Below are 10,788 nucleotides of genomic sequence, written 5' to 3' on the forward strand. Positions count from 1 at the left end.
CATGGAACACTGTGGCATGTGCGCGCGCACGGTTGGGGAGTCGGGGGGGGGGAGATGGTTGGACAGGTGGATGCAAAGGAAAAGTTGACTCATCACAATGTGTTCAGCAACCAGCACTCATGGTGTGACAAGCCTGTTCATCAATATCAGGTTTCACTCTACCAAACATTTCACAACACATTTGGTGACCCACAGTTTGTCTGTGCCAGCATGCTGTGCTGTCTATTCAGGGCTGCCGCCAATGCTGGCCTCTTTACCCTCACTAATTTTGGCACTTACTAAGTCATTTTGGTAGCAGAGATAGGGAGGTACACAAGTCGGAATTTGAGATATAGGAACTGCTTGTGCTGGAACAGAGAAGGCAAAGTGGTACTTGGACAGATTTTCCAAATAGAAACAGGACTCAATAATGTGATAAAGAACTGACATAATTAAAAAGGTTGTGGTACCAATGATTATCATTTTAAATTTTTTACTGTGACTGAACAGAAGGGAAAGGCTTGTATTCCTTTAAGTTTCGAAGATTATGGTGTGATCCAATTAAAATGTTTAAGACGATTCAAGGAGTTAGCAAAGAGAGGGAGAGGAACTACTTCCTCTGGTGGTTGTGTCTTGAATAATGGGGTAGAATGTTTCAGCCAGAAGTCTCAGGAGTGAATCACGAAGCACTTATCTTTTCCACCACACAAAAGAGCTGAAAGCTGCAAGTTTCTCATGATGCAGGAGATTGATTGATATCTGTAACTATCTTTTCGAAGTTTTTATTTGGATAAGGATTAGAAGACCAAAGAGGGTAAATGGAGTTAAGTTACAGATAAGCCATGATTTGACTGAGAGAACAGTCAATCACTCAGCTTGTACAAAAAAAACTTCAAACACAACATGGAATATAGGGTAGGTACTGGATCACGTAAATTGAATAAATAGCTACAGCTGAAGCTTTCCTATACAGGACTAAATCCAGGGAGCAGTTATGCTCATTCCCACCATACCTGGTTTTGGAGGTAGGTTATAAACATTTACATTCAGCAGCTTTGGCCAGACCTTCCTGCGGATCTCATCGGTCAGGAGCCCACCCTCGCTAATGGCGGATTGCCGGAGAGTTTCCACATCCACTGGGTCAACATTCAGAGCCTGATGGATAGCTACCAATTTCTTCTTTTTCTTAGATTCAGGTTCTGTTGAATGAAGAATGTGGTTAATTCTCAGTGCAGAATGGGTCACTAGAATCTCAGCAAAGCACAATTTTTGGTTTGTGAAATCTTTACACTGTGCACATTTTAACACAGGAAATGCATGTGAAGATTCTTCCAAATTTCAGCTTGTCTGAACTAAGTAGTTACAGCTGTTTAACTCAGTGAAATCTGAGTCAGCAGGGCTGTGAATTCAGTTTCAGCTGGAGTATATAATACAGGATGACAGTTCAATGCATTGCCAAGAAAGGTATCAGCATGAAACATGTGGCACCTTTTGGATGAAAATGTAAGCAGAGGCCCCATCTGTCCTCTCATGGTCCTACAATGCTGTTCAAAAAAAGCAATGGAATTTGCACAATGGCCTGAGCTATACGATAAGTCCCAGGCTCAAGTACTTGATTCTTGATGAGCAAGGGGGTGAAGTTATTGAGGGTGGGTGGAGAAAGATTACGTAGAAATCAGAAGAAAGTAGTTTCAAAATAAATTCCTCCTCATTTCAGTCTTAAATTGGCACCCCTTTATTCTGAGGCTATGCCCTCTGGTAATAAGCTCTCCCATGAGAGGAAACATCCTCTCAGCATTGACCCTGTCAAGCCCCTTAAGAAACAGATATGTTTCAATGAGATCATCTCTCATTCTTCTAAACTCCAACAAGTAGAGTCCCAACCTGTTTAACCTTTGCTCACAATTCCTTTAGCGATAACCCTTGTGAATCTTCTCTGAATGGCCAACATTCTATTAGTCTTTGATTCTCTGCTGCACCTGGGTCCTAGCCTTGTGTTTCATGTACCCCAAGTCCCTTTGTGTTGCAGATTTCTGAGGTATTTTTTCCATTTAAACAGTAATCTGTTCTCTCTTCCAAAGTAAACAATTTCTCCCAGTTCACTTGATCATACATTTATAAATTGCCCACTTAAAGTAGACAAGTCCCCAGAACCTGATGGGATCTATCACAGAATGCTGAAGGTGGCGCTGAGGAAATTGCTGGGGGCGTTGTACAGGTCACAGAAATGGAGACTAGCCAACATTGTTCCTTTGTTTAAGGAGGGCAAAGAGATAACATTGGAAATTATTGGCCAGTGAGCCTTACGTCAGTGGAAGGGAAATTACTGGAGAAGATTTTTAGGGATAGGATTGACTCACATTTGGAAAAGTATGGACTTATTAGCAATAGACAGCATGACTTTGTGCTGAGAGATTTAAGTTTTGGAGGAAGCGACAAAGATGATCAAGGGCAAGGCAATAGATGTTGTCCATGTGAACTTTAGCAAGGTCTTTGACGTCCTTCATAGCAGGATGATGCAAAAATATGAAGCCACATGGGATCCATAGTAAGCTGGTAAAATGGACACAGAAGTGACTTTCATCACAGAAGACAGAGTACAGCGGTGGAAGGGTGTTTTTCTGGCTGGACATCTGTGACCAGTGGTGTTCCAGTGATCAATGCTAGAATCTCTGTTGGCTGCAATATATAGAAATGATTTGGAGGAGAGCGTGTAGTGGGCCTGATTAGTACGAATGCAGGCTACACAACTATTGGAGAAGCCATGGATTTGAGGAGGATTGCCAGAGGATACGGCAGAATATAGACAGGCTACAGACTTAGGCAGAAAAATGGTAGACGGAGTTTAATCCTGAAGAATGTGATGTCATGCATTTTCGAAGTAAATGGCACAACCCTTTGTATTAGAATACAGAGGAATGTAGGCGAGAAGATCCACAATTGTCTGAAAGTGACAAGACAAGATGGTCAAAAAGGCATACGGCATGCTTGACTTCACTGGTCAGGCATAGTGTAGAGAATTAGCAGGTCTTGTTGCAGCTGTATAGAATTTGGGATGCACCCCAAAACCAGTCCCGCTAGTCCCCGACTCCCTAACCTGTTCTTCCTCTCACCTATCCCCTCCTCCCACCTCAAGCCACACCTCCATTTCCCACCTACTAACCTCATTCTGCCCCCTTGGCCTGGTCGTCCTTCCCGGACTGACCTATCTCCTCCGTACCTCCCCACCTACACTCACCTTTACTGGCTCCATCCCTGCCCCTTTGATCTGTCTGTCTCCTCTCCACCTGTATTCTCCTCCATCCATCTTCGATCCGCCTCCCCCTCTCTCCCTATTTATTTCAGAACCCCCTTCCACTCCATTTCTGAAGAAGGGTCTGGGCCTGAAACGTCAGCTTTTGTGCTCCTAGGATGCTGCTTGGCTCGCTATGTTTATCCAGCTCTACACCTTGTTATCTCAGATTCTCCAGCATCTGCAGTTCCTACTATCTCTGATACAATCTTGGAAAAATCTGATTTGTGTGCGTGCGCGCGTGCACATGGTGGGGGGGGGCGGGTGGAAGAAGGGTAGTTTGAGAGGATTGCAAACTACTTCTCTCAGAGGCTTGTGGTTCTGTGGAACTCTGCTCCAGACTGCAGATTCAAGAAAGAAATTGCTATGTTTCTGATGAAAAGTGGGGTAAAAGGGCCATGGAGAGGAGGCAGGAGAGTGGAGTTAAGACAAGGATAAAATCACCCACTATCATGTTAAATGATGGAATAGGCTCAAGAGCTGAATTGCCAACTCCCGCTTCTAAATCTTACGTTTCTACGGATAGTCAGAGCCCTTTTACCAGGGTAGAAGTGTCAATTGCGAGGGGACATAGGTTTAAGGTAAAGGGGAGAAAGTTTAGAGATGTAAGAGACAACTGTTTTTTATTATATAAGAGGGTGAGAAGTGCCTGGAATGCACTGCCAGAACAGGCGGTCAGGCATCCTGACATATATTAAAAGGCTCAAAACACAGGGATATGGATAATGTACAGGCAAAGGCTTTTAATTTAGAAAGGCGATATGTGTCAGAGCAATCTTACATAGAACATTACAGCGCAGTACAGGTCCTTTGGCCCGCGATGGTTTCACAGGTCTGCGCAACAATCAGAAGCCCATCTAACCTACACTATTCCATTATCATCCATATGTTTATCCAATGACCATTTAAATGCCCTTAAACTTGGCAAGTCTACTACTGTTGCAGGCAGGGAATTCATGCCTTTACTACTCTGAGTGAAGAACCTGCCTCTGACATCTGTCCTATATCTATCACCCCTCAATTTAAACATACGTCCTCTTGTGTTAGCCATCACCATCCGAGGAAAAAGACTCTCACTGTCCACCCGATCTATTCTTCTGATCATCTTGTATGTCTCTATTAAGTCACCTCTCAACCTTCTTCTCTCTAACGAAAACAGCGTCAAGTCCCTCAGCCTTTCCTCATAAAGACCTTCCCTCAATACCAGGCAACATCCTGGTAAATCTCCTCTGCACCCTTTCCGATGCTTCCACATCCTTCCTATAACATGGCGACCAGAACTGTATGCAATACTCCAAGTGTGGCCGCACCAGAGTTTTGTACAGCTGCATCATGACCTCATGGCTCTGAAACTCAATCCCTCTACCAATAAAACCTAACACACTGTACACCTTAACAACCCTATCAACCTGGGAGGCAACTTTCAGGGATCTATGCACATGGATACCGAGATCTCTCCGCTCATCCACACTACCAAGAATCCTACCATTAGCCCAGTACTCTGTATTCCTGTTACCCCTTCCAAAGTGAATCACCTCACACTTTTCCACTTTAAATGCCATTTGCTACCTCTCAGCCCAGCTCTGCAGCTTATCTACGTCCCTCTGTAATCGGCAACATCCTTCTGCACTATCCACAACTCCAGCGACTTTAGTGTCATCTGCAAATATACTAACCCATCCTTCTACGCACTCATCCAGGTCATTTATAAAAATGACAAGACGGCAGTGGCCCCAAAACAGATCCTTGCAGTACACCACTATAACTGAACTCCTGGATGAACATTTCCTATCAACCACCCTCTATCTTCTTACAGCTAGCCAATTTCTGATCCAAACTGCTAAATCACCCTCAATCCCACACCTCCGTATTTTCTACAATACCCTACCATGGGGAACTTTATCAAACGCTTTACTGAAATCCATATACACCACATCAACTGCTTTACCTTCATTCACCTGTTTGGTCACCTTCTCAAAGAACTCCATAAGGTTTGTGAGGCACGATCTACCCCTCACTAAACCATGTTGACTATCCATAATCAATTTATTCCTTTCTGGATGATTATAAGTCCTATCTCTTATGATCCTGTCCAACACTTTACCCACAACTGAAGTAAGGCTCACTGGTCTATAATTACCAGGGTTGTCTCTACTCTCCTTCTTGAACAAGGGGATATTTGCTATCCTCCAGTCTTCTGGCACTATTCCTGTAGACAATGACAACATAAAGATCAAAGCCAAAGGCTCTGCGATCTCCTCCCTAGCTTCCCAGAGAATCCTCGGAAAAATCCCATCCAGCCCAGGGAACTTATCTATTTTCACACCTTCCAGAATTGCTAATACCTCCTCCTTACGAACCTCAACCCCATCTAGTCTAATAGCTGTATCTCAGTATCCTCCTCGACAACATTGTCTTTTTCCTTCATGAATACTGACGAAAAATATTCATTTAGTGCCTCTTCTATCTCTTTGGACTCCACACACAACTTCCCACTACTGTCCATGACTGGCCCTAATCTTACTCTCGTCATTCTTTTATTCCTGACATACCTGTAGAAAGCTTTAGCATTTTCCTTGATCCTACCTGCCAAAGACTTCTCATGTCCCCTCCTGGCTCTTCTTAGCTCTCTCTTTAGGTCCTTCCTGGCTAACTTGTAACTCTCAAGTGCTCTAACTGAACCGTCATGCCTCATCTTTACACAAGCCTCCCTCTTCCGCTTGACAAGAGTTTCAACTTCTTTAGTAAACCACGGTTCCCTCACTCCACCACTTCCTCCCTGCCTGACGGGTACAAACTGATCAAGGACATGCAGCAGCTGTTGCTTGAACAAGTTCCACATTTCAGCTGTGCCCTGCCCCTGCAGTTTCCTTCCCCATCCTATGCACCCTAAATCTTGCCTAATCACCTCATAATTGCCTTTCCCCCAGCTATAACTCTTACCCTGTAGTATATACCTATCCCTCTCCATTGCTAAAGTAAAAGTAAAGGAATTGTGGTTACTATCACTAAAATGCTTACCTACCTCCAAATCTAACACTTGCCTTGGTTCATTACCCAGTACCAAATCCAATGTGGCCTCACCACTTGTTGGCCTATCTACATAATATGTCAGGAAACCCTCCGGCACACACTGGACAAAAACTGACCCATCTAAAGTACTCAAACAATAGCGTTTCCAGTCACTATTCGGAAAGTTAAAGTGCCCCATAAACAACTACCCTGTTACTTTTGCTCCTATCCAGTATCATCTTTGCTATCCTTTCCTCCATACTTCTGGAGCTTTTCAGAGGCCTATAGAACACTCCTAAACAAGGTGACCTCTCCCTTCCTGTTTTAACCTCTGCCCATGCTACCTCACCAGTGATCACAAAATAATCAGAGGGTTAGATAGGGTGGACAGAGAGAGCCTTTTCCCTAGGATGGTGATGGCGAGCACGAGGGGGCATAGCTTTAAACTGAGGGGTGAAAGATATAGGACAGATGTCAGAGGTAGTTTCTTTACTCAGAGTAGTAAGGGAATGGAACGCTTTGCCTGCAACGGTAGTAGATTCGCCAACTTTAGGTACATTTAAGTCATCATTGGACAAGCTTATGGACGTACATGGAAGAGTGTAGGTTAGATGGGCTTCAGATCGGTATGACAGGTCGGCACAACATCGAGGGCCGAAGGGCCTGTACTGTGCTGTAATGTTCTATGTTCTAGATGAGTCCTCAAACGTCCTTTCTGCCACTGTCATACTGTCCTTGACTAACAATGACACACCTTCCCTGATCTTACTGAAACATCTAAATCCCGGAACCTGCAACAACCATTCCTGGCACTGCTCTATCCATGTCTCCCAAATGGCTATAACATCGACGTCCCAGGTATCAACCCATGCTGCAAGTTCATCCACCTTATTCCGGATGCTCCTGGCATTGAAGTAGACACACTTCAAGCCACCTTCCTGCCTGCCAGTACACTCCTGCGACCTTGGAACCTTATTCATGACCTCACTACTCTCAACCTCCTGTACACTGGAGCTACATTGCAGGTTCCCATCCCCCTGCTGAATTAGTTTAAACCCTCCCAAAAAGCATTATCAAATTTCCTCACCAGGATACTGGTACTCCTCTGATTCAGGTATAGACCATCCCGTTTGTAAAGGTCCCACCTACCCCAGAATGAGCCCCAATTATCCAGGTATCCGAATCCCTCCCTCCTGACCCATCCCTGTAGCCATGTGTTCAACTGCTCTCTCTCCCAATTCCTCGCCTCACTAGCACGTGACACAGGTAACAAACCAGCGATAACAACTCTGCTTGTTCTAGCTCTAAACTTCCACCCTAGCTCCTTGAATTTCTGCCTTACATCCCCATCCCTTTTCCTACCTATGTCATTGATGCCTATGTGGACCACCACTTGGGGCTGCTGCCCCTCCCTCTTAAGGATCCCAAAAACACGATCCAAGACTTCACGGACCCTGGAACCTGGGAGGCAACACGTCAGCCGCAAGTCTCTCTTGTTCCCATAGAAACTCTTGGTGGGCCAAAGAGCCTGTTCCTGCACCAGTAGACAAACAGGAGGCTGGAAGAACACAGCAAGTTAGGCAACATCTGGAGGAAAGGAGTAATCAGTGTTTCAGGAATTACCTGTCTTTAGGGCTGTGTGCCTGTACCATATTGTTCTTTATTCCTATGTACTCTTCTTTCAATAAATGCCAACTATCTAAAAGTAACTGTACAGCTATAGGAGATCACATATGTGCATAGATTACAGTTTGAGTCAGTTTTGCTAAGGAAGGACCTACTTACTTTGGAAATATCTCGCAAATTGTCTACTCGTGAAATAACTTTCTGGGTCAGTTGCCTGGATATCCACCCTGCTACTCTCAAAATAGTTGCAAACATGAAAAGACACAAGCAAGTATTCCAAAGTTCTCAGTTTACCACTTACTGGGTCCCTGTACTTAACAAGCAAACAGCTGTTTATTACAAAACAATCCGTCCTGACACATCCAGTACAGACAGCCCAAACCGGTGTGTGGTGGGGGGAGGTGCGGGGTGCGGTGGGGGGGGGAGGTGCGGGGTGCGGTGGGGGGGGGAGGTGCGGGGTGCAGTGGGGGGGGGGGAGGTGCGGGGTGCAGTGGGGGGGGGAGGTGCGGGGTGCAGTGGGGGGGGTGGGGGAGGTGCGGTGTGCGGTGGGGGGGGTGGGGGAGGTGCGGGGTGCGGTGTGCGGTGGGGGGGTGGGGGGGGTGCGGGGTGCGATGGTGGGGGGGAGGTGCGGCGTGCGATGGGGGGGTGCGGGGTGCGATGTGGGGGGGAGGTGCGATGGTGGGGAGATGCGGGGTGTGATGGGGGGGAGGTGCGGGGTGCGATTGGGGGGGGAGGTGCGATGGGGGGGAGGTGCGGGGTGCGATTGGGGGGGGAGGTGCGATGGTGGGGAGATGCGGGGTGTGATGGGGGGGGAAGGTGCGATGGGGGGGGAGATGCGGGGTGCGATGGGGGGGAGGTGCGGGGTGCGATGGGGGGAGGTGCGGGGTGCGATTGGGGGGGAGGTGCAGGGTGCGATTGGGGGGGGAGGTGCGATGGTGGGGAGATGCGGGGTGCGATTGGGGGGGGGGGGAAGGTGCGATGGGGGGGAGATGCGGGGTGCGATGGGGGGGAGGTGCGGGGTGCGATTGGGGGGGAGGTGCGGGGTGCGATTGGGGGGGAGGTGCGGGGTGCGATTGGGGGGGAGGTGCGGGGTGCGATTGGGGGGGAGGTGCGGGGTGCGATTGGGGGGGAGGTGCGGGGTGCGGTGTGCGGTGGGGGGGTGGGGGAGGTGCGGGGTGCGGTGTGCGGTGGGGGGGTGGGGGGGGTGCGGGGTGCGATGGTGGGGGGGAGGTGCGGCGTGCGATGGGGGGGTGCGGGGTGCGATGTGGGGGGGAGGTGCGATGATGGGGAGATGCGGGGTGCGATTGGGGGGGAGGTGCGGGGTGCGATGGGGGGGGGAGGTGCGATTGGGGGGGAGGTGCGGGGTGCGATTGGGGGGGAGGTGCGGGGTGCGATTGGGGGGGGGAGGTGCGATTGGGGGGGAGGTGCGGGGTGCGATTGGGGGGGGAGGTGCGGGGTGCGATTGGGGGGGAGGTGCGGGGTGCGATTGGGGGGGAGGTGCGGGGTGCGATTGGGGGGGAGGTGCGGGGTGCGATGGGGGGGGAGGTGCGATGGTGGGGAGATGCGGGGTGTGATGGGGGGGGAGGTGCGGGGTGCGATGGGGGGGGGAGGTGCGATGGTGGGGAGATGCGGGGTGTGATGGGGGGGAGGTGCGGGGTGTGATGGGGGGGGAGGTGCGGGGTGCGATGGGGGGGGGGAGGTGCGATGGTGGGGAGATGCGGGGTGTGATGGGGGGGAGGTGCGGGGTGCGATGGGGGGGGGAGGTGCGATGGGGGGGGGAGATGCGGGGTGTGACTGGGGGGGAGGTGCGGGGTGTGATGGGGGGGGAGGTGCGGGGTGCGATGGGGGGGGAGGTGCGATGGGGGGGGGAGATGCGGGGTGTGATGGGGGGGAGGTGCGGGGTGCGATGGGGGGGAGGTGCGATGGGGGGGGGGGAGATGCGGGGTGTGACTGGGGATGGGGAATGAGGGGAATCTCCCATCTTCCCCCGTCTCCGTGGTTGGGGGGGGGCGGGTGTTGCGCTGGTGTGGATGTTCTCCTCCAATCCCCGCCCAGCCCCGTATCGGCCCTTGGGTCCCCTGCTTCCCCCCCCCGCAAATCCCCAATCCCCATTCCCCGATTTCCCCCGGCCCTCCCTCACCTGCCGCTCTTCGGGAAACGCTAACGGTCGCCGAGCCTCTCAGACTCAGCCTCCGGCCCTTCCTCATTTGGTGGGTGGCTCTCCTTTCCCTATTCACCGACCGTCAAACCAAACGATGACAGCAATTAGGCGACGTTTGACAGCTGCTCCATCACGCTTCGACGCCGTTGCTCCCGCTCCGGGCCACCGCCTGATAGGTGTAGCCGGCGCCGAACTTCCGTTATAGCGATTGCCTATTGGATAAATGAGCCGTCCATCATCTCAGACCCCGCCTCCTCCGGCGGCGTTCACCAATTGCTTTTTGGGAATTGTAGTTCGGTGTAAAAACCATAACAACTGGGAAATCAGAAACAGGAACAGAAATTGCTGGAAAAGCTCAACAGGTCTGGCAACATCTGTGCAGAGAAAACAGGGTTAACTTTTCAAGTCCGCTGGCCTTCCTCAGAAGCTGCGTTGTTGGAGCCTGTTGACTTCCAATCATTTCTTCATGTCAATTTGAACATCTTTGTAACAAAGTGTGGAGCTGGATGAACAAAGCAGGCCAAGCAGCATCTTAGGAGCACGGTTCCCATTATTTCTTGAACATCTCTGTACATCCTTTGTAGAGGAGATGACTGAGTTACACGCTACTAGAACTGAAAGGATTGAGATTAGTAAGGAGGAGGTGTTATCAATTCTAGAAGGTGTGAAGGTAGATAAATCCCCTGGGCCAGATGGGATTTTTCCGAGGATTGTCTGG

At 49.7% G+C, this 10,788-nt stretch overlaps 1 protein-coding gene across 1 annotated transcript in view; it reads right to left on the reverse strand.

Annotated features, from left to right (window-relative positions):
- zgc:63863 (uncharacterized protein LOC393372 homolog) overlaps nucleotides 1-10,224 on the reverse strand; it is a 55,915-nt gene extending 45,691 nt beyond the window's left edge. Inside the window, exons 1-2 of the mRNA XM_059640600.1 lie at nucleotides 10,050-10,224; nucleotides 993-1,178 (exon numbers count right to left, since the gene is read on the reverse strand). Of these exons, the coding sequence (XP_059496583.1) occupies nucleotides 993-1,178; nucleotides 10,050-10,116 (253 nt within the window). The 5' untranslated portion in view covers nucleotides 10,117-10,224. The remainder of the gene's footprint in view (nucleotides 1-992; nucleotides 1,179-10,049) is intronic.
- Between the last annotated feature and the right edge of the window lie 564 nt (nucleotides 10,225-10,788).

The sequence above is a fragment of the Stegostoma tigrinum genome, chromosome 2, assembly GCF_030684315.1.
Source record: "Stegostoma tigrinum isolate sSteTig4 chromosome 2, sSteTig4.hap1, whole genome shotgun sequence".
NCBI lineage: Eukaryota > Metazoa > Chordata > Chondrichthyes > Orectolobiformes > Stegostomatidae > Stegostoma > Stegostoma tigrinum.